Source organism: Etheostoma spectabile, chromosome 7 (genome assembly GCF_008692095.1).
Source record: "Etheostoma spectabile isolate EspeVRDwgs_2016 chromosome 7, UIUC_Espe_1.0, whole genome shotgun sequence".
NCBI classification, from domain to species: domain Eukaryota; kingdom Metazoa; phylum Chordata; class Actinopteri; order Perciformes; family Percidae; genus Etheostoma; species Etheostoma spectabile.
In genome coordinates this window covers 15,094,835-15,119,331 of record NC_045739.1, presented here as the reverse complement: position 1 = coordinate 15,119,331, position 24,497 = coordinate 15,094,835, and the positions used below count along the sequence as shown (strand labels likewise).

At 40.4% G+C, this 24,497-nt stretch overlaps 1 protein-coding gene across 2 annotated transcripts in view; it reads left to right on the top strand.

Moving 5' to 3' along the window:
• The window catches only part of LOC116692377 (uncharacterized), a 26,119-nt gene extending 1,622 nt beyond the window's left edge, over positions 1–24,497 (top strand). The window contains exons 2-25 of one of the 2 annotated variants that reach the window (XM_032520636.1): positions 8,723–8,920; positions 9,129–11,427; positions 11,548–11,751; positions 12,492–12,612; positions 12,787–12,880; positions 13,215–13,301; positions 14,143–14,259; positions 14,375–14,473; positions 14,712–14,863; positions 15,222–15,360; positions 16,078–16,200; positions 16,290–16,487; positions 16,793–17,490; positions 17,576–18,022; positions 18,820–19,069; positions 19,447–19,536; positions 19,780–20,106; positions 20,209–20,379; positions 20,544–20,721; positions 20,830–20,946; positions 22,651–22,920; positions 23,275–23,510; positions 23,834–23,892; positions 24,199–24,497. In XM_032520636.1, the coding sequence (XP_032376527.1) occupies positions 8,723–8,920; positions 9,129–11,427; positions 11,548–11,751; positions 12,492–12,612; positions 12,787–12,880; positions 13,215–13,301; positions 14,143–14,259; positions 14,375–14,473; positions 14,712–14,863; positions 15,222–15,360; positions 16,078–16,200; positions 16,290–16,487; positions 16,793–17,490; positions 17,576–18,022; positions 18,820–19,069; positions 19,447–19,536; positions 19,780–20,106; positions 20,209–20,379; positions 20,544–20,721; positions 20,830–20,946; positions 22,651–22,920; positions 23,275–23,510; positions 23,834–23,872 (6,654 nt within the window). In that variant the 3' untranslated portion in view covers positions 23,873–23,892; positions 24,199–24,497. Of the gene's footprint in view, positions 1–8,722; positions 8,921–9,128; positions 11,428–11,547; positions 11,752–12,491; positions 12,613–12,786; positions 12,881–13,214; positions 13,302–14,142; positions 14,260–14,374; positions 14,474–14,711; positions 14,864–15,221; positions 15,361–16,077; positions 16,201–16,289; positions 16,488–16,792; positions 17,491–17,575; positions 18,023–18,819; positions 19,070–19,446; positions 19,537–19,779; positions 20,107–20,208; positions 20,380–20,543; positions 20,722–20,829; positions 20,947–22,650; positions 22,921–23,274; positions 23,511–23,833; positions 23,893–24,198 lie in introns of those variants that run through there. The other variant, XM_032520637.1, reaches the window with a different exon arrangement.

Below are 24,497 nucleotides of genomic sequence, written 5' to 3'. Positions count from 1 at the left end.
GTGTGTGTGTGTGTGTGTTCTGCTGTAATTTTCCCGCCCTGTTTACAGCATATTTGCCTTGTCGTTGAAACCAGAGTCCATTAACTTGACTATTCCTGTTTTGGAAGTGACCTCAATGTTTGGGTATTTGTTCCTGTGTTGACCTGGTTCTACAGAGCGTCCTTTTTCTCTCAGCAGAAAGACTTCTATTCCCCTTCTAGTGATTCAATGGAAATGCACTACAGTTAGCTCAACAGCTCTGGTAGAAAAACTACAAATCATCCCCACGCTTTTGGAGCCCGCTCGTTTATGTTGTTTTGGCTAGGATGTAGGTGGCATCTGCATTCAGAGTACGCTGCAACACGTCCGAGGATACCAAGCACATTCGAAAAACAGTAACTGAGTTGATGGGTTGACTGAGATGGTGTAGCTCTGAGGCAGCTGCTCAAAGTGTTCCACTCTGATGGGTGTGGACAACTGCAAAGTGTTCATTTTTACTCTGAGCAAAACATACACTGACCTTTTTTCATTCCTTTTCCCTGCCAAGGTTTGTGCAGAGCTGCACAACATGTGAATACAATACCACATCAAATAAAGCTTTATATTATATTATATTCATAAGTCCCAACTAGTAAGATAATGATTTGATTTGTAGCCAGCTTGTGTCTGCACAGTTTTAGGTTGCAACATAATACATTTGATTTGATGTCATGTATTGTGATGATGATGGTCAGATTAGCATGGCTGAGGGTTTTCACTTGTTTTTCCTGTATCTAAGTGATCGTTTCTGGTTGTTTGTTATAAAATCTGCCGGTATGAGTTACATCAAGCACAGCTGTGAGCTAATTGCAGATGAGATGAGTGTGTCAGTGAAAGCTAAGCCACACTTTGATATAATAACACACCTCACACACACGCACACACAGAGCAGACATGTCAACTTACTCACGATGAGTTTAAAGGTTTGCTTAAAATCTCGGCTCATTTATAATTCCCTGACGTGTTTTTAATGACTTAAACACAGGCCTTGCTGCCTCCTGACTGCTACTTTACAGCCACCTTCAAACCGTCCTGCTGATCAAGGCCGTCATGATTAGTGTTTGCCTTCCGCAAGCTCCGATTTGCTGATCCCTGTGGAGCTACTAAATATACCGTCTGGCCATCTCGGTGCCTCGGTGGTCATGTACAGTAGCTTTACTCAGCCTGTGTTTATGTGCGACCTCAGTGCAATCTGGTTTGTGCTTTTGCTCGGGTGTCACCGGGTGTGTTGAGGTAGAGAGCCACAAGACACACTCAGAAAAAGATAACAGAACAGATAGAGAGGGGAAAAAAAAATTGTGACTCTCTTTGTACCTTTTAGCACTTAAAGGTACAGATTTTAGTAGGCTATAAAAGGCACAACGCTGTATAGTTACATCCATTTACAGCAAAAAAGTAAAAGCTGGAATTTCCTTACTTTTCTGGTTTCATGCTGCAGATATCCAAGCTGTAAATAGCACATGATTTATAAATTATTTACACAAGAAATGCTCAAAACAGATAGCAGATGTTTTTTTGGGCAACCTTGAAAACATCTGATAATGTGTGTGAGAAAGTATTTTCATCTCAAAAATCTGTTTGGGCTGACAATATAAGGCAGCAACAATCTGGGGAGCCAACAAACTAGCATTAAACATCCAAAGAAATGATTCCAATATATGAATATTCAAAATAGAATTGTTAAAGGACATGTTCCAATGATTTAATCATATGTATGTTTATGTATAATGTCAATAATTTTATAATAATAGGTATTTAAGGCACTGAATGGTAAATACCTTGAGTTGAACCATCTCCTTTTTAAAGATAGAAGATACAAAAGGCTTAACAAAATCATAGTAAAGACAGTGTCGTCATGATGCTCATTAGTTATTTAGCTCAGTTTGTTAAAATAATACTTTAAAGTTTTTTTTTTACAGACTTCTAGATGTACGTAATTCACAACTGAAGGAAAACTTTCAGAAAATATGAAGAAGAGTTTTGACATGTTGCTTCTTCGCCATTAAAGAATCTCAATGTTTATAGGCTTCTATCTGTTTTAACAAGGGGACTCTTCATCACGGCACATTTTGTACCATGCCTTGCGTGAGCCACTTCTGTGCAACTCTGCGTCAATGCTAATCCGTTTACTGCACAATTGGATTTCCCTAAAAATTACAAAATAGTTAAGATTGTCTGTCATTATCTGTATTTCCTGGTCAGGGCATGAGAGCTGTTGCCATTCAGAAGTAATCACGGCAGCAGGCAGAAAACAGCAGTTCATCAGAATGCTTTGACAATCTTGTTAGCGTGGGAAATTGCAAAACAAGAGGGATGTGAAACAATGAAATTTGACAGAAAAATAATCAAAGTTTACATTTAGTTTTGTTCAGCATTTCAGTTAATTACCAAAATAGTTTTAAAATATTAATAACAGAGAAACTCCCAAAGGATGTAGTATTAAATGGGAAATACAGACAAGTAGCAAATCTCCTGTGTGCAGTGTAGCAGAGATTTCTAAGATTGAGAATGGTGATGTGGAAAACTTGCTGAAGTTTTAGCCTGGAGACTTTTCCAACAGAGGTCGGATACAGAAGAATGCCCCTGGAGTCAATAGGAATTTATAGCTGATGCATTTTAAAATGCATCATTTATCCCCCCTGACCTTGACTCCTCACTGTCTCAGCATCTAAAAATGAACCACCAGTATTTAAGAATTTCCCAAGTGGTAAAAAAATCACATTAAGTACTCATACCTCCTCTGATTTGTCCTCTAAACAAGGGCACATTAGGAGGATACACAGGTGAAATGTGAATGTAACGGACATGGATTTATAAGTCTGCCTATGTATACACTCAAATTCTTTGGAAAGTCAGAGGGTGTAAGTAGACCGAATGTCTTCTCCAAAGAGTTGACTTTACAGGATTTAAATCATGTGTTAACTGCTACAGAATAAGACTCCTTTTGACTTGCCACAAAAAGTAACAGTGTCAATGTAGGCGTGATAATCTGAGCCATAAGGCTTAAGGCTCCTGAATGTGAAGAAATGATCCAAGTCATCCGATTAATCTTCACGTTCAAAAGAAACAGCACTTTAAATCTCTACTACTCTCTACTCTACTCTCTTCCTGGAAAGTCAAGATTGTTTTGAATACATTATTCCAGAAGTTATAATAATGAATTGGGATGAACAAACTGCTTCCTATACATAAATCCATGTTTGTCCCCAGCTCTTCTTTGAGTGGACAGCAGGAAAGCCACTTTAAGCAGTTTGTGTAATCCAGTAAGGAATCCGTGAATGTCAGCTGTTTTTTTTAAAGATGAAAAACCGCAGACGTAAACACAGGAAATGGATTCTTTTCATGCTTATTTATAAGCCCTATCAGTGTATGTAGAGGCTTTGAAGTTTGGCCAAATAATCACATCAGTTTTGCTTATTGTGCTTCATATATTTCTAAGGCATTTTGAATACATTACACAAACTGAACATTTGTGAGGGTATTTCATTGGAAGTTAGTATACAGTAGCACTCATGAAAACTGCCATTTTTGGAACCAAAAACAGTTTATTCAGTTTTCTATTTCTAAACTCTTTAAAACATTTAATTTGGGATTGAGTTTCTTTTTTATGAATACAATGTGAATGTTTTCATTCTTCTCAGGATGTAGTTAATCCACATCTTTTTACCAGGATTGACATGAATTAATTATTTTGGAATGCATGTCATCCTCTCTCACCACATTTCCTGTCACTCTCTGCCAGATACTATTGAATTAAAAATGGAAAATTACCAAAAAACACACTTTTAAAAAGTAATATCACAGTTAATGACTTCATCAAGAGAGAAATGTCCCACAGGAATGTATTAAGTCACCATGCATGCTTTCCTCTTTATTATTATTGTTAAATATAATAATAATATAGGCAGGAAGCTGCTTGACTTCAGGAATGTGTTAAGACTATTTCTGTTTCATAATGATACTGGACAGAGACATTCAAACTGTCCTCAGCTCCCGCACTGGGACATCTTATCCACAGTAATGTGAGTCTTCATTTATTTCAGTGGCAGAGTGAGAGAGACCTGGGTGTTTATATAGAGCCATGTGAATCTGAAGCAACAGTATGTTGGCCCGGGCAGAAAGACAAGTCCATACAGTTCACTCATACACCACATACTGGAGACAGACACACAAATACACACATAAATCAAGCAGCAAATTCTTTATGCTGGAAACAGCATTACAGTATATATTACTGGTGATGTGGCTTGCTTCTCACAGCTGACTATTATTACCAGCAGTGTTGACACGCTGAAAACTAAATTTCCCTCTCATTTTGTAAGCGCTCCAAAAACTAGTAAAGCATTTGCGCGTCTTATCAGGGGCGTTTCTAGGACATGAGGAGGTTTGGGGCTTGGCCCAGACCCATTTAACTTAACTGGGTGCAATGCAAAACGGGGATTGGCTTGCCCACCTTGTAAATAGCCAGTGCATGTTTATTTTAGCAGTCCAGTTTGTAGATGTTAGTTAAATAGCACCAACATTTGGCCTCATCAAAACTGTCCTGGCAACCCAAAGGCCAAGGTTTTTCCTCCAGATTTGTGTGGTGACCTATGATGTTGGGGTTCTGGGGGGTCTGCTCATGTTCAAAACTTTGTGCACATTCAAAATATAACTCATCCCATGTGTGTCCTCTGAGATTTGGAGGAGTTGTGATATTTTGAGAAAAGTACAATAGGCTATTACAATAATAATTACAAGATTGCTCTACTGATATGGTAGAACACAGACCGTCTGGCAGACACCGAGCCCGGTTTGGGTCTCTGGTCTCTGACTGAGACAAAGTTTAGGGAAGTGGCTGTACGCTGCTATACATGGGAGGTGGAAAACCGCATGTCCACACCACAGCTCGTCCATTACCTGAAGCACAATGAAATAAGGCAACTTATGATTTTAGGGGCTTACATAGGCTATTGTCCGGTTTCATATTTGTCAGTCAACATTTCAAAATGCATTCGGGGCTACACTCAAAACATTCACGGCTGAAGCCCTGGCAAAATTGGTTCACGCCGATTTTCGATTGTCTGTGTCCTATTACTGTTACCAGGGGACCCAACCCGACATTTAGATTGTTAATAACCAAACTGTTATAGCTGGCACTTCTGTTTGGTTGCAAATGATTAGTCTCAGTTTACTGTCACTGCTGACAACCTGTTGACACATTCTAACACTGACAGAACACGCTATCCCAAGAACCCACTGTTACATTTGTAGCACTCTGGGGAACAATCAGGCGTGCTCGGACACACACAATCGTTTGTTCGGGCAAAGGTTACATGTTCACAGTACAGATTTAGAATAATCAAACAGTAGAAATAATAAAAATAATACACATCCAGTAAAGATGTTTAGGAGGAAGATGTTCAATCATTTGCAAAGAGCCCCCTGAGCTTATTGGGCTGAAAGTTACTTTATGAGCTGTAATTGTACATACAGCCACATGCAGCCAAATGTGTTACAGAGGCACTGGCTATATTCAAAACGGCCTACTACATAGGCCTTCTACCAACAAACTGCATTTGTCATGCAGTATGAAACTGTTAAATTGATTTATTTTGCAGTATGCTAGGCCAGGCTTCTTCAGTTTCCAGTTTTGGAAAGGGAAAATAACCAATAGCAAACCGCTGTTTTTTATTTATATAAATTCACTTTTTTATCTGTAAAAAAAAAAGTCTTTATTAATACATTTTACTAACTTACGTATTGTTGTGATCATTCCAGTGCTTTGCATTGTGTGACACAGTAGGTGAGGTAGACTGGTGCATACTGGAGATTTTTTCCAAAGCAGTACAACATCTGGGTATTTTTGGTATACGGCAGATTTTGCTTTTGTTTGCAGAATGAATATGACCTGCTACATTTTGGCCAAATGGGTACACACTATTGGTGTTTAGGCTGTTTTGAATAAAGCCGTTTTTTGCTCTTTTTATCTTTCTTCCCTAGGCCTAAAAAAAAGTTAAAGGGTGAATCCCACAGCTTCGCTTTTGATAACAATTTGTTTTTGTAATCAAATTTTTATAAAAAAAAAAAGATGTTTATATTCAAACGGTTAAACAAAACATTGGTCTAGATGTCAATATACAGAAAAGTACACTACACATACCGCAGAAGGCACAGTGCACCTTGTCCACAATCTTTTCTTGCGATCAAATGTTTCACTCCAAAACAAAGAGAGGAAATACGGGAAGGAGGGAGACAACAAAAACACAACAGTAGAAACGATGTCTGCCGCTACTTTTGATAACATTTAAAAGTAACATTTTATTTTTCTAGGGATCATTTTCACATGAGAAGCAGTTCACACTGTGCAATTAAGAGCATACTTTTCTGCTAAATATAAAGACATTAAACATGATTGTGTGTATTGTATAATTTTCCTTACACATTCATTTAAATTTCAGCAATTTACAAGCTACCCTCTTCCATGAATCCCAAACCTTTGTAACTTTCAAGATTGGAAAGCATTTCAATTTCATTTTATGAGCTGTGAACTGAATTTGCTTTTCAGTAGGCTACACATTGTGCTGAGCCTTCCACCATCCTCATCCTCCTCATTTCACAACGACATTACCATCCTCCTCCTCCTTCTCCTTCTTGTTATCATGATGACCCATCACTGTGTTTTGTCCCAGCGGGGTGTGGCAGGACTGACCAGAAAGCTCTGAGTCACAATGTTGTTTCTGGTACTGTGGGGGCTGCGGGCTGGCTAAGAGCACAGCATTTTTTGATTGTAATGTAAGGGGATAAGACAGAGATGGTGTGGATGGCCATTGTTGCTTAAAGAAAAAAATGAAAACAGTCACAAACATAGGGACAAAATACACAGAATAGGAAAGGGAATTCAATGAGAAAGTCTGCTTGTTATATAGTATAGATCCTGCAAGTCTGAAGCCCTTTTGAAGACCACCAGTGCTACATGTCTTCCTTTTTAAAGGTGCAGAGAAGAAATGCGCAGCACATAGCAGAGCTGGAGAGACACTGAGCAAGTGTTAGTCTGAGGGAACATAATTCATCACACTGTAACTCTGTCTCCATCTCCCTACTACCATGTCTGTCTTTCTTCATCTCCACATCTGGGAACCCGTGAGTTCAGTGGAATGATTTTAACAAACGGATATAGAACTGTTTTTCCTTGATCTTCTAATTTAACTGACCAGAAAGCGAATGAATGTATTGTAAGTGATTTGTTATACTAAAGACAGGAATGTATTTTTTAAATAATTTCTTTTCTGATGTCTTGCACTCACAAGTAGTATAGTACAGCTAATATATCCCACCCTCCCCCTGAGTTGAACCACAACAACGTCTCTCTCTCAACGTTTGTTACATTGCAAGAGCTAAAAGACAAGAAAAACAAAAAGCAAATAATTTGACAGTATCACATGTACATAAAAATGGCACCTCCAGCAAAGCCATGATATGCATAAATACAAAAATAAATAAAAACTCCACCTTTGCCATCACCCTCCAAGACATACCTCAGTCATTTCACCACTGACAGGAAGCTTTTTAAACTAAGAATCATTTCCTTGCTTTTACATTGACATTGATGTAGTCTCATCCAGTAAATGACGCTGAACATGCATCGCAGGGAAAAAAAGGGGCAGCTTGATTTCATGCTATGCGTCGACATTCACACACAACCTTTTCTGATGCCATATGTCTCCCAACGGAGCCTCAACCATGCATGTACATTAACCCCCAAGGTCCAGTGCCGTGGCCTTTGCCGGGTGCTAAATAAAGCAGGGCCTAAAAGTGGGTAGCGGGCCTTGAGTTCAGGTCAAAGGGAATGTGAAACCATAAACCAGAAGCTAGCCTTGAGATCAGCTCTTACACACTGTTTACGTGGATGTTTCCTGTCAGGCTGGCTGGCTTTATGTTTAATGATGAGAAGAGTGTTTGTGTTTGTGTAACTCTTCTCTCACCAGGTCTTGAGGTTGAGGACAAGGCCTGTGTAATTTACTGTGAGAGACGGCAATGAGATAAAAGTGACTCCAAGTTTCCTATTGTTTAGCATCACTGCTATACAGAGGATTTAAGTAAATACTGTTGGTTGACTTCTGTAGTTTACCTAAATGATAGAGTCACAATTTAAATAAAGGAGACACAATACATTTTGATTGGCTAATTGCCAGAATATTGATCAGCAATTTTTATAATAAGTTACCTGTCACTGATCAAGCAAAAATGGCTCCAGATTTTCAAATGGGAGAATAATCTTACATTTTCTCCTCTGGCTTCTGAAAATTGTAATGAATAGTAAACTACTCGATTAACTGAAAAAAATATGCGTATCATCTGTTGGTTGCAGCATAAATATTTCGTTTAAAAGGCCTTTTCACTCTCAAAGCAAACTACTTACTGCAGGTAATAATAGTGAATCACTATTTGCTTTTTGAATTGAGGACAAAATGTTGACCACATTGGCTTCTTTCATATCATGTTCCATTGTTACGTGGTAGAACATGTAAACATGTGTCCAGTATTCCTGGATCACTTGTTTAAAGTTTAGATTGGAGAAGTTACTGACTAAATGACAACTTTTAGGTTAGTAGTGCACATCTATAGAACCCACATATCACGGCCTGCCTGCCTGCCTTGTAACTAATTGTGGGGGTCAATAATAAACCAGTAGGATAGTATTTTCCCTCTCTTGTGTTTTCAGAACTTTGAATCTCTGGAAAGTTCGATCCAGAACCTGCTGTCGGTGCTGTACCCACCCTTCGAGGCCACCGCCCCCACTCTTCTCAGCCAGCTTTTCCACATCATTGACAGTCGTTATCACGGAGATGCCCTGCGATGCCTTCTGGACTTTTTGGTCCCAGCCAAGCACATCTTAGACACCGTGCAGCAGGCTGCATGTGTAAGTCACTGTCTTTTACTGTACACTACAGTGGTGTGCTAAGCTCATGTGTGACTTTAAAGAAACTTCTACTATGTGTTTGTAAGGAATGAAGCTGCCCAAAGATCTTCTTGCTGGACGTAATATCATAATTAAAATAGAAAATATAAAGTTGACATTCTTCTAATTTCTGAAACCCTGTACTGTCAATGTGCTTATCCCCTTTTAGGCTCAGTACTCTGAGGTGCTTTTCCTATGTGAGGGCTGGCCTCTGTGTTTGCATGACCAAGTTGTCGTCCACCTCGCTCCTATCAACCCCCTGCTACTTCAGCCTGGCGACTTTTATCTCCAGGTGGCACCATTCTGTGACCAATCAGCTCGCATCGTAGTCTGCAGCCTCCTGGAAGAGGAGGGGCTTTTAGTAGAAGTAGTGGAGGAGACCCCTATCCCTGAAACTTCCTATCCTTGTATATTCAGCCGTGACTGGTTAGAGGAGATCAACCAGGGCCGCCATGGAACGCCTCTCAGCCAATGCCTGCTCGCCACCGAGCAGGGCGTGGTGAGGTTACCATGGGAACGGGTGGCCCTGCCTGAGTTTGTGGACGTGCGGCTGCGTGCTGGGAGTAGTATGGCCTCTGCTCCTCCATCAAATCCTCCTTTACCACTTCCGCTTTGTCATTCTCCACCTCCTAATTTTCCTGAGAATTCTGCATCAAATTGTTCATTTCCTCTTTATCCTTCAAAGGAATCTGCACCAAAACAGTATCCTGTAACCATTCAAAATTCAATTTTGACATCTGCTTCACAACGCTCTGCCTTCACCGTGGAGACCAGAATATGTCCGGCAAGGCACGGCATTGCTGTGTCACTCTGCCTGGTGGATACTGGCGCTGCTTCTTCATCTAGGCTGGTCAAAGTGAAAGAGACTGAAACTGAGCCTAAGCCTATTGGCTGGGTGTCCCCTAATACGTGGGACAGCTCCTTTACTGGGACAGATCCAAATACAGCTACAGAAACTCACACTGCTTCAGGTACATGCACCCCAGCAAGGGGAGATATAACTACGTACAAAGGTGAAGATAAGGGTGTAATTGTGTCTGAAAATATAGGTCCACATAAACATAAAGATCCAAACAACAAAGATATATGCAGGAGAGGACCAGCAGGCCACACTGTTGCAGAAGGAGAATATATTGATATTCTTCAAGCAACTATGCTTTTTAGTAGAGCTCAGTCAGCAACTGAAGAACAGCAGAAATTAGAAGTGCAAATGCAATCGCACACACAAATTGAACCACAAATCCAAAGACATCCACAAAGACGAGCACAAATGCAACCGCATGCAGAAATGGAGTCATACAGGCAACCACAGAGACAGGCAAACACACAGATACCACCTCAAGCAAAGTCACAAGCACATGTGCAGTCACCTACAAAACCACAAAGTCATTCTAGATCAGAGGCTGCTGTGTCATTAAGGCCCAACATGTCTGCAGAAACAGCTCTCCGCCATTCCCAATCCTATCACCCTCACCCTGACTTTCTTGAACCTTCTCAGTGTGTGCGCACTGTCCAGTTCTCAGAGAAACCCTGTACCCCGTGCATGAGGAGAAGACAAGGCGGAAAGGCTTCCAGAGCTCAGGAGCTTAGGTGTCGATACAGAGACTCCTACCAGGCTGCTATACAAAACCCTGTCACCTTTGGAAAGGAGAAGGAGAGCGGGAATATGTTAGCTGTGTTGGAGGAGGATGGTGATTTCTCACAGTGCGATGACAGACTACCAGGGGCTGAAACAGGGGATCCATGGTGTAATGTTCAAGGAATGTGGTTTGATTCAGGGATGCAACACCAGTCTCCTTCCTCTGTCAGTGGAGCCATCTGTAAGGAGTCAGGAGAAAGGAACACTGTTCCATATGGGAAAACAGGAGATACCAACACTGCCCCCTGCATGGATTATGGGGGAAACAATGTTTTTAAAATTGGTGCGCTACCAGAACAAACAGCTGAAAGGAGCACTTTGCCATTTAGGGAACCAAGAGATGCGTACTCTGCCAAAACTTGTGGCAATTTACACAGTGTAAATGGGACAGATATAGCAGTAGGAACAAGGATGAACAATAATAGAGCTTTGTCAAGTTTAAATGATCAGTCAGATGTCATCTCTACCGAACACTGTGGATTACAGTTTCCTTCCACTGAAATTTCATCAATGACCCTCAAGCCTCGTGAAGGGCTACATAGCAAAAATAATTCCACGGGAGCAAATCCAAACTTTCCTATGTCTCATTCAGCGCCACAGAACAGACGGGAGTCCATGTCAGATGGAAGATGTTCATCCCTCTCCACAGCTGTGGTGGACACCTCAGAGAAGTGTGCGCTGGTCATTGTTGAAGGTCAAAATGTCAGGAGAAGAGAAAATACTGGCTCCTGTGCAGAGATTCCCCAGCTGCATGTGGTCAAATGCAAAAACAGCACAGCCTTTGGACTGGTTTCACCCAAGATCAACAGGAGGAAGATGGCCATTCCAGGTGCAGTATTGCTGTTATAATTTGATCTTTAGCTTGTAGGTTTTATTGGGTTAATTTGAATATTGTTTACTACCAGAGGAAAATCAGTCTCCCTACAGCAAAATGTGTACATTTTTATAGATGCTGCTCAGCCTGGCACTACGTTCATAACCAGTAGAAATGGCCATCAGACGAAGAACCCGTTACAGACAGATCAACCTCCAACAACAGAGACACAGAAGATCTCCCAGCATGTCTCTACCCGTCCCAGACCTGACCACCTTCCCCTGGGATCCCCAGACCCCAAAGCCCACCCCCTCTACTTAGGAGTGGCGTCTCTCACAGGTTAGTTAGTCTGAGACACCGCAAATAACAACCTAGTTCTTCACTGTGCATAAACAGACAACATGTACAAATGATATTACATAAAGATTATTTGCATTAAATAACTCATTTATTAATGTAAGAGATTAAATTAAAAAACAGCAATAATACAAAAGTAACATGGAAGTATCACCAATGTATAAGAGTACATCAGCCTGTGAGAGTCCTGATTGATTTTATTATTATTTTTAAGGCTGATTATGACTATTTAATTTTCTTTTCTCATGTTTTGAACATTCACTTTTTTTCTGACATGGCAGTAAAACTCACGACTTATAATAGCTATGACACTCTCTGTCTCTATTTACTTTTTCGTTTTGCTCTTCATTCTTATGATTTCCTCTCATTTCAGATAGCATATCGGCATTGTCTTTGTCATTCAATCCTAATGTTTGTTTTTTTGTCATAATCCTAAAGTTTTCTAATGAAAACTTTACTTAATAGTTTTGTATTATACTATCTGTATTTTGTTCAACTCTATTTGATTAGAAAGACATCTCATTCCGTTATACAGTCGTCCTCAAGGATCAGTGTGAGCAAGACAGTGATGGATTTGGGGTAAAATAAATCTATTGAATTGAAATCAACCGGATGGTTTTGCTCTCTCTGCTCTCCCCTTTTGGAGATAGCTTAATAGGTTACTGAAAAATTTCACGAGGACAGTATTTTTACTTGATCTTTCCTCTCTTCAACCCCTTCAGGTGGCAGAGACAGGACAGGCCGGGCAATAGTTGAGCTCTATGGACACCACCAGGGATGGAGATCATCTGTAACAAGCCAGGAGCTCTTCCAGATGCTGCTCTACTTCCGTACTATCACCAGGTAACATATCAGTAAATCAATTAATTAATTAAGGAAAAATTAATTAACCAGACTTGAAAGAAACCTTTACATTTAAAGTCATACTGGAAGGAGGTTTTGGCAGCATTGCTGCCATGTCGGTTTTATTGTGGTAACTGTTGTCTACTTAACAGCTTTTTAAATCTCTGCATCTAGGAGAGAAATCAGAGAAGCGGGGATGACTCTCATTTTTGATTCGAGGAAGGCAAATCCTCAACCGCAGCTCTATAAAGCCTTGATGACGCTTCAGGTAAGAAGCACTGATTCTGGGTGAAATATCAATACTGAATAATGTAGCAGCTCCTGAGCATATCAGCATATCTAGTTGTCCTCCAGTTTATTTAATAGTTATGTGTAATGTGACAAAAGATCTTTTCCTTTACATTTTTGTAATCAAAGTTGCAATTTGTTGTATAATACAAAAGTTTGCTTTTGTTAATTTGTTATAAAATTTCTAGTGTTTATCAGTTCAATTTACTGAAAAATAAATACATTTCCATTGATACCCAAATGTTTTTGACTTGTAAAGGCTGTAACTCAAAGAATGCATGTAAGTAGGATTTATGGAGTGTAAATTGTTGCAGGAACAGACTCCCCAGGCAGTACACAGTTTTGTTCTGCTGGTGGACAAGGAGAGTAGCCTTCACCCAGAGAGGTGTCCCGGAATCCAGGTTAGCTTTTTACTTTTTTACAATCATTATTATAAGACACTACAGGTGGTGAAATATCTCTGTTTGGTTTCCTCTAAAGGGTAATTAATTTGAGTAGACTATAAACTTAACTGATCTCTTTAATAAAGCTGTTTTTAGCCATGCTAGCGGCATGGTTATGGGGATGGCAATGTCAGTTAGTTTGTTTCACTAAAATATCTTGATAACACTTTGACTAGCATGACAATTTTACATTCACGGTCACCAGAGGATGAATTATATGACGTTTTGAGTTTTTTCCACTTTTCCAGTGAAATATATCAACATTGCCTGACCATCAACTTTAGGAGTCACAACAAGACTTCAAATGCATTCACTATAAGACATTTTGCATTTAATAGGTTATGTATTGACCATTTGTTAAACCAGATAGATGAAATACTTGTTGTGGTCTAAAAAGTAATGTTTGGCAAATTTAGTGTTTCTGTGTGTTAGAATTTTAAACTTGATTTATGAGGATTATGGTTAACTTTTTCTCAGGTCTCTGCAGGGTAAATCCAGCCAGCTAGCTAGACTGGCTGTCCAGTCTCAGTTTTCTGTTGCACGACTAAAACAACTTTCAACGTACACACGTTCCACCCAAACAAGTTTCCTTCCGAGGCTTTTTTGCAGCGCCACCGTGGCTCCATCCGACACCCAAGACGACTGGGATTGGTTTAAATAAATGCCAATAAGCCAGAGCATGTTTTTCTCCCATATCGGAATGCTGCAACTAGCCAGACCTTCCTCCGCAGCAATGTGTAGGAAGTTGTAGCTGGGAAAACGTGTTGATTTTACTTTGACACTTGTTGCCTCGTAACAGACTGAAGTGGCAACATCGATGAAAGCCTTGTTCAAGCTGGCCGAGGTGAGTCAGCTGAGTGTCCGCCTGGATGGCACGCTGTCTCACAGCCACTGTGACTGGCTAGACCTGCACCAGGTAAGACAGAGTCACATCAATACATTACCTGCCTCTCTTCTCTCCAGCCATGTAGTTCAATAGTTGCCTCTTCACTGTTTATGATTTACAAATTTCCACATTTTTTATTCTCTAGAAACTCTTCCCATTTGTGTCTGATCTTCATGAGGCATCCAGCCTTCTTCTGAGAGCCATTAGTGAGTTAGAAGAGCCCCAGAGGACAGACACAGTACAGGTACCTTCAGTCTATCCTTTGACTGTTTACTCGTTATGTTGTATGTTGTTATTTGGGCCTTGAAAGCTGGGTTTATCCTCAATTATGTAACTCAGTCTTCACTGAAAATACAGTGTGTGTTATGAGGATAATAACTTATGTAGTTATATAAATATTTTGGTGAGTACACATGGAAAGTGTTTATGTGAAGTATGTATTGCATAATTTGCTGATCTTTAAACTGTCTTTTGTCAAACAGACTGTGCAGCAGTGCATGATGGACCAGCGGACTCTGATGAGGAATGTATTGGAGGACAGCCGATTGGTCAGCCTGCAGAGGGAGGGCGGGGCCATCTTGGCGAGGCTGAGGAAGGAGAGTGACCTCAGATACCCCCACTGCGAGGACCTCAGGTAAACTCCTGCTCTCACCTGCTCATGTACACAACAACCCAGGTATTATCTCTACAGTCTTTTTGGGGTAAACTTGTTTATATGACCTTTGATATCCTGTGATTAAATATTGTAGCTGCTAGAAAATAAACCAATAAAGAAAACACATTCCTACCAATTACCACACCAAAAACAAACATTCCATATCCTATGGTCTTTGTGATGACACAACCATCATATTTTCACTATTTTGAGATCAAAATGTAGCTGTAACACTCTTGACTTTTTACAAAAGCTGAAAAGCAAAAGATAAATGTTTTTCATTTACTCTGTTATTTTTTTTTCTCAAGCCTTTGATCTGTCTTTTTCCTACATGCAGTGACGCAGTAGACTCGGTGAGCAGCCTGTACAATCACGTGGAGGAGCAGGCTCACATCCTCGTGCAGAGGTCCAACATGTCACTGGAACACCTGGAGTATCTGCTGGAACTCAGAGAGGTGGAGGGACACTTCCTGCAGGTGCATTTTATTAATAGTTGACCATAAAATCTGCCTACTGATGTTCAGATGAATGGCACTTATTTCAAAATGTGTTATGTTTGGTAAGTGCCGTGATGGTTCTAAGGGACTATAAAAGACATCACAGTCTCTGGGTTCATGAAGGCCCAGAGATCTAAGACACCATGTGGGTATGGTGATGAGTAATTTTCAGGATTTTGCATTTGAATGGAAAATTAATGAACTATGTATTTTTTTCATTAGAATCATCTGTTGTTTTTCTCTCGTCAGTCAGGAAACACAAAGTGAAACAGTTCAGTGAATAAATCGTGACAGTATGTATATGTTTGCCTGTGTTTAATGTCACTGCATACCACATTACATATTTTTGTGATAGTTAAGTTGCTTAGCTCTGGGTTGCTTCTTTGTTGTTTACTAACACTTCAGGCCCATTAGTGATGAAAGACTTCAATAATTATATTTTTAATTGAGAAATATATTGGCCAACTGTGTTTTTAAGACACATCAAAAAGAAAAACACATACAAAAGTAAGCGCCTAAAAGAAGCACACGCTCTTCAGCACAAAAGTTTAACATGTTAAAACACAGTGCACACAGTTAAACTTATACTAATTTAATTTATTATTTATTGTTATTAGATTAGGACTTTATAAAGACGTTACACATGTCCATGCCCATACTACTAAACACGATATTGTTCTGCTTTTGTCCCTGCAGATGCTACAATGGTTTAATGTAGAAGGAGAGCACCACCTGCTGGAAGCTGAATCAGTTGAGGACTCTGGGGACCGAATGGAGCAGATCCTCAACAACTTCACTCGTTTCCTTATTGAAGCTAATGTGAGTCTACGTTTTCTTGTTGCTGTCATGTATTTGTGTGTCTCTGTTTGTCCACCTGTCTCAATCTTTTTCCCCCACTAAACCTCCAGGACCGACGGCACCATGCCATGACGCTAGTGTCAGAAGCAGAGCGACTCCAGCAGATTGGGCTCTCCTTCCCAGAGACGGAGGCATTTGGGACTCTAGTCTGCACCTTCAAATCAGGCCTGGAGGACTTTCTGTGCAGGGCAGAGGCATGCGGCAGGTCGCTGCAGATCATGGTCAACGTGTGTGATTTTTGTGAGCAGGTTGGTGTCGGCTATTTTATAGTATTCAAAATTCAAGTTTTCAAGATCCCACACGCACTAGCTCCACAAGATATGCATCTTGTGCTCTTACACCGTAGAAAAATTTGTTTGGCCCAGTTTGGGAACCAAGCCCACAAAGACATCTCTTCCTCAAAAGAACTGACAATTCTGCAGAAGCTTTACTGTGTGAACCCTTTATCAGAACAGATATGGCATGAATGAGATCTCTTTAAAAAATAGTAAATTAGAACATCCACTTTTGTTGTTATGTATGACAAAAGAAAACATCTGTAATCTCCAAACAGGCTACAGCTCTGGCCAGCGAATGCATTGAGTACCTGGACCAGATTCAATCCAAAATCCACACAGTGCAAGACCATGACCAGACTACAACACCTGTCAATCCCACTCAGCCAATGCAACACCAAAACCAAGACTCTGGGCCAAGCGGTGTGTCCCTTTGCCCATTTGATGTCCACGCACCACATGCTACAAATGTTTTACTGTCAAGCAATGACAACTCCATCCTCCAGAATTTCCAAGACAGGTTACTCCAGTTCAGCCCAGAGAGATTTCAGGAGGTGAAGACCCAGGCCAGTGTCCTACAGGGCTCCAGGGGGATGCAGGTCTGGAACGTAGCCTGGCTGAGATGCCAGGAGGCCAGGCAGCAGCTTCAGGAGAGGATGCAGGATGTGGAGGTTTACCATCAACAACTAGACTCTACCAGCTGGTGTGAACCTCATTATGTTGATGTGGTAAGCACTAACATTCAGACACCGTCCCCCGGTGGCCAGAGTCTGGTGGTACAATCAACACCCGGGCCTCTGCACCCACAGTGGGAGGGCATTGTGTCGAGAGCGGTGGATTTAGGAAAGAGAAGGTCGATCCTGGGCAGCAATGACACTAACTCAACAACTGTAGCCTGCTGTAACATCAAACCTGAGGATCACAATGATGCTGGAACCAGCCAGGGGTCAAAGGTCACTCCACATTCACCTCACAGGTAACTTCTTGGTCATTCATCTCACTTGATTTAATAGTTTACACTGTGTGAAATTATCACTATTAAATTAATCATTTTACAATAGGTCAGCAAGGAGAACAGAAAGAGAGACAAGGAGGAGACAGACAAGCAGAGTGAGGAGTGAGAGAGATGCCGCTGCTCTGTCTCAGTCCCACAATGTTGGCTGCCAGTGGTTTTCATGGGGACGAGGTCTTGGAGTGAGGTCGGTGAGTCAGGACTCGTGCACCACTGGAGTAGCGACGGCGGGGTCACTCACTCCTCCAGAGCAACGAGTTCGACCCCCATCATCTTGCTCCCACCACGGTCAGCCGTCTTGTCGGATTCTCCAGGAGGCTCAGAAGTTCCAGATCTCCCGCCACGGGAGCTTCTGCTCAGAAGACTCCTGTATGAGCGACCGGGGAGCTGTAGGGGGTAACAGGACTTTTAGCTGCAAACACTCGAGCCTCCCCATTGGGAGATATGAGGGGGCCTTTTGTTTGGCAGATCCACAGGAGAGTGCCAGCAATGCCCTGTAAGTTAACTACATGTGGGTGAAATGTGCTTGCATTACCGATTGAGAAAAATATATCTAATCAAACATTTGCTTTGCAAGATAATACTCTGAGTTAAATGGCTTGCCTTTAATTTTAATAATATTGTGAGTCTTAATGAGATGTCATGCACTCTTTACTGTCTCTAAGCTTCCAATGAAGTACTACAGGTACTGTTTCTTCAGATTTTCCTCACTTTTCTGTTCTACTTGTCAACATGATGGATTATTGAACAGGCCTACCAGACACAGACCCTTTGTTTACAGTGACTGCTAATATTAAGATCTAAACATCAATGGGAAAGTTAATGGGATCAGTCATAAGTAGAGGTATCCCAATTACATGTTTGGCTCCTGATGACTCTTGATTTTGAGTCCTTTAGAATTCCCACATCATGCTCATTTTCAGGTTCATACTTGTATTTTGGGTTTCAACTAGAACATGCGTACAGACTTTGATGTTCAAAAACTCTATTTTTCTGATACTGTCTTATTAATTATTGCATTTTATTTAACATAATGGTGTTGCCTGAACTATATATAGGCTATGGTAAGCCTACAGCAAACTAACTGAAGCAGAGGAGCTGCTATGCAGGAAGGGGGTGGTGTTTTACTTGTCTTTGCCCAGGGGCCCATTCTCATAATCCATTCATACTTGGCATGTTTATTTTCTATCACTGTGCACGTAGAGAGAGTAAAATCATCAATCAACAGCATGTCACTGTAGGTACAGGTCTCTGTTTGAAGTTAATAGATATGTGTTCCATTTGTGTTATCAGGAGGCTGCAGCGTGTCCTGGAGGAGCTGGTGTTTACAGAGAGAGAGTATGTCCGCTCACTGGGCTACATCCTGACCCACTACCTCCCCCTGATGGACAAACCAGACATCCCACAGGACCTCAGGGGCAAGAGAGGTGTCATCTTCGGCAATCTGGAGAAGCTTTACGACTTTCACAGCCACTACTTCTTGCCTGAGCTGGAGGCCTGCCAGAGGGAGCCCGCCATGGTGGCGCGCTGCTTTCTCAGACATGTGAGTAGTACAGTAACTATACAACTGTAATACAAAATATTCCATATCATTTTTGTATGTAATGTTCATTATATTTATAAAGCATATTAATGGTTTTAGTTTAGTTTTTATCTGATTGTGTTTATTTCTATTACTAGTATACAGTATAATTGAAAGAACTTAACTGATGGCATATAATTGTAAAATACAAAATAGTCCCCCCTTTTTCTCAAGATGCAGAGCCAGAAGTTGACATGTACAATAGCAGGATTTCACTGATATGATAATGATAGATTATTAGTATTATTATGTGATTATTGCAGACATGTATGACTATGAAGAGTTAAAGTTGGCTTAAAAAGAACATACATTTTCTAATATGGTTTAACTTTCCACAGAGTGAGAGTTTCGGCCTGTATGCTCTGTACAGCAAGAACAAACCTCTGTCAGACGCCCTGATCCTGCACCGTCGCCATGACATCTTCAAGGTCAGTATATGTGTCCTGTCTTTTTCTTAACGGAAATATGCAAGCGGATGTTTTACATCCTTTTGTGTTTACACAATGCAAGCTCAGACATTTTATCTGTACACAACCCTAATTTTTCAATTTAGTAGGTTCAAAATTACATTTTCAACTGGTTGCAGTAGTCATTACTCCCAAAACCCTGGAAGTATTAGTGCCATGCTTTACGTTTCCAGCTTTACAGTCCCACTTTGTTTCCCCTCACAGAAGAAGCAGCAGGAGCTGGGGGACATGATGGACCTTTCATCCTACCTGCTGAGGCCTATCCAGAGGATTAGCAAGTACAGCCTCCTTCTGCAAGACATGCTGGCTCTGGCTGGCTCATGCAGGCCAAAAGACATGATCCAGAAAACACTGCACACATCAAGTGTGTGCGCGCAAAGTGTGTGTGGCCCGGGTTCATTTGTGCCTGATCTAACGACCAGTGAGAAGGAGCGGGAGAGGACTGAGATCCAAGCTGCTGCAGACCTGGTTCGGTTTCAGATGCGCCACGGCAATGATTTGCTCACCATGGACGCCATCCAGGAGTGTGATGTAAGATATTCAAATGACAAATGAGATACACTTGATATCCAGCAGGTAAGTTAATAGCGTATTTTTCTTTCTGCTCTGTCGTACATTTCTTTGCTCTATCAGGTAAATTTAAAAGAGCAAGGCCAGCTCATTCGCCAGGACGAGTTCACAGTTTTCTTTAGGAAGAAGAAATGTGTTCGCCGCATCTTTCTCTTTGAAGATCTCATCCTCTTCAGCAAGACCAAGAGGACAGATATTGGCAATGATGTTTATGTCTACAAGCAATCATTCAAGGTTTGCACACATCCTTTGTTGTCATAATGTACAGTATATTGTATTACACAGACCTTTTCCAGTAGTTTTGCAAAGCTCCTAAATGCAAAGCTTGAAGTGAAGTCATAACATCTAATCACATATGGTTATTTCAATCAGTGCAATTTCTGTGTTTTCTCTCTCAGACAAGTGACATCGGGATGACCCACAACTCAAGCGTGAGCAGCTTGTGCTTTGAGATCTGGTTCCGCAGGAGAAAAAGTGAGGATACCTACACCCTGAAGGCCTCCAGCATGGAGCTGAAGAAAGCCTGGACCACTGACCTGGAGAAGATTCTATGGGATCAGGCCGCTCACAGTCGAGGTAGTAACAAAAAAACAACAACATACCTTAATACCACTTTTACAGTTTACAAAAGGCCTTACAGGGGGGGGGGAAGAAAAAAGATGGTGAATACACTATATATTCCAGAGCTGCGTATGCAGGAGAGGGTTTTCATGGGAATGGCCCGCAAACCTTTCATGGACATTCAACCCAGTGATGCTGCCATCTGTGACCGAGCCGTGAACTGCGCTCTGCCCGGGAGAAGTAAGGAGCTGCACACACAGAGCTGACAGAATATTTATAATATATTTTCTTCAGACTAGTGAACACATTTTACACTTCAAACTAAGTTCAGTATCACTTTAATAACATAACATCAACAGGTTTTAGTATGTGTTAGGATTTAATGTTATCTGGCACAGCAGGACCTCACATGACAATGTTTGTGCCCCATCATTCACATTAGTTAATGAGGATTTTATTTACCAAATTAATTGTAGGTATGTGGGCTTGTCTAACTTCTTTTTTCATAAAATGGTTCATTATGGCAAGAAAGCACAGTCCCACAGTCCCAAAATTAAAGAAAATATCTTATTCTAGAAATATCTTCTAATATTTAGAAAATAACAAGGCAAATGGGAAAGCCATCATTCAAACATTTGGAAGTTTCTATTATAGTCTCCGGACTACTGTAGTTATGTACTGTACATGTATTGTGTGTTTTGTAATATAATACATTTCATGTGTATTCACTTATTTTTAATTTAAAAGATACATTTAAATAAAATAAATAAAATAGGTGGTCTGGATAGTACCTGAATTGTGGATTTGATGGGAATGAATTCAATTTTTTTCTGGTTAATAATAACATTGACAATGTTTTTAGCCATTATAGTATCATAGCCATAGTATCTCAACAACTATTGGATGAATTGGCACACAAATTTGGTACATACTGTACATGTGTATTCCATTGGTATCAATCCTGATGAATTTAGTGATCTTCCTCTCTGTCATCTACCACTATCATCAGGATAATATTTCAATTTTTATGACCAAATACCTGCAAAACTAATTCCCCTCAGCCTCATCTCAAATGTTAGCATGCTAGCACGCTAAACCAAAATGATAAACATGGTACAACATGGTAAAACATTATACTTCCCATAGCATAAGCATGGTTATATTGTGAGAATGTTAGCATTTTGCTTAAAGGTCCCATGTCATGCTGCTTTTGGATGCTTTTATATAGGTCTTAGTGGTCCCCTAATACCATATCTGAAGTCTCTTGCCCAAAATTCAGCCTTGGTACAGAATTACAGCAACTAGAGCCAGTCCCACAATGAGCTTTCCTTAGTATGTGCCATTTCTGAGTCTGTAGCTCATTGAGGAGGGCGGAGTGTCCTCGACCAACTGCCACTTTGCTTGTTTGAAAGCCATGATGTCTTTCTCATGAGTGGGCCAAATTCTCTTGGCAGGCAAAGCAGAGAAAGGGGAGATAACCTTGCGCATTATGACCTCATAAGGATTTGACTTTATAAGGGGATGATTCCAGATCGGCCCGTCTGAGCTTTCATTTTCTCAAAGGCAGAGCAGGATACCCAGGGCTCAGTTTACATCTATCGCCATAAGCAGGCTGTGGAAACGCATATTAATGTTAAAACCTTACAAAGGCAAATTTTCATGCCATGAGACCTTCAAAGCACTGCTGTGTATGACCTCACAGAGCGGCTAGCATGGCTGTAGACTTATAGCCTTGTTTTTGATTTTTACATATTTTTTTACTCTTTAAAAAACATACACATTTTTATTTTTTAGATCTTTTACATTTTGTTGTTGTGTTTAACTAAGCAAAACTAGTTACTAAAATCCAAAAAGACTTTATAAAATAACTGCTTTTGCCCTCACTGCTCACTGACCCAGCCCATTAATTTCTCATTGATGACACCTATCTACGTGTGTCGTCAGTTCCTGTGGCCTGTTGTTCACACAGGAGCTTAGAATACCCGCGACCACACTCCATTGGCTCTGGCAGCACCGCCTCCACCACCCTCAGCCAATCATCTTCCTCCTCTGGCCGGGGCTCGCTGCCCCCTGCTGGTTTTCCTGGGAACCTGTCACAGGGGGTGGAGAACAGTCCTGCTGTCTGCTCCTCCCCTGAGGCTGTGACTGAAAATGAACTTAACAATCAGCGTCTTCATTCTAACTGTGAACAATGGAAAAGTCATCCTCCACTGAGTGAGTTTAAAAACATATATTTTATTTTTTTTGACGTAATAACAGAATGGCCTGTTTGCAGTTGACTTCTGAGCTCAATATGACTGAGACAAAATCCATTGAACCTGTTAAAGTTATATGACATTTGAATATGAGAAAGTATTTTAAAAAAACACTGCTGATTTGAAATTTAGTTTGGCTCTATCTTGGTAGTCGCACCAAGAATGACACAAAGGCACACCAACCATTGATCAATGGTCAATGTGAAAATGTTTTGAATGCCAATATGGATTTTAAATATATATACATTTTCTCAGTGTCAAATAATGGCCACACCACTGCTTTCATTGTTTCAAATATCTGTTTCTACTTTAGTGGACAGCACTGAATCATCTGGAGAATGCATCAACCTCTATAGCAGCTCAGACCGCAACTGCCTGTCTGCCATTGGTGGAGAAGTAGTAAAAGACACCTCTGTGAATGTATCCCAAAGTTCGAAGTCTCGCCCACCACTTTGTCAGACCCCCAGTATGAGGAGAGATGGCTCACCAACAATTAGCAGAAAGAAACCAAGTATTGCCCCCAAACCTCCACATCTGGCTAATGCTCAGGTACAGTTGAAGGTGTAACAAAACGACCTGAATTGTATGTCTATAATGACAATGGGTCAAGATTCAATCCTGTTTTTTCTCTTATGATAACTGGTGTGGTGGTTTGAAAAAGTCTGAATGTGTGTCAGTGTCAAATTGAAAGCCTAAATAATAAACTCTGTCCCTGGAAAAACAAATTCTAAATTATGACTCTGTTACATTATCACACTGAGGGCTTTGTACAGCAATATAACCAAAACAGATTAATCACTATTATTAATCAAGAACTCATGTTATCAAGTTGTTATTTTGCCTAATATTTTATTTGCTATCTTGCATAGCAGGGTGATGACATTATAATCGGAAGATCAACAGAAGTTTAACCCTGAATTCCCTGCTGGAGGTAAGAATGTAAAATGTTCATAAATTAACATACAGTTAATGTGAAAATTATTTAAAAAAATAATAATAATAAAGATATAACTTTTTTTGAAGAAAATAAAAAAGTTGTTCACAAAAAAAAATAAAGATATAACTTTTTTTCTAATTCTAATATGGATTGTTAGTTTTTCCTTAGAAAGGTTAAACACAATTAAACAGGATACACAGTAACACTTAAATTATACATTTAAAAAAAATAAAAAGTATTATTATTATCATCAGTGGCCTCTGTTGTGAAAACAAGTTGTGCCTTTAAATATTGTTGCAGATCATCGGTCCCCTGAAGCTCTTCAGTCCTGTTGAAGATCTTCTGGCCGCCCTGCAGACGGACAGTCTGAGTGAACATAGTTATTTTACATGACTGCACAGTCACAAGGCAGTCAGCTACTTTACGTCTCGTCACAAGGTTTTGTTTGAAATGATTTATTGAAGCAATAAATTGGTATCATGTGTGAGTCATTAAAATATGGTTGTCATACAGTATATCACATGTAAATGATCATGCAAGTAAGAAGAGGCGTGAGAGATTTACACTTATCTCTCACACACACGCACACGCACACACAC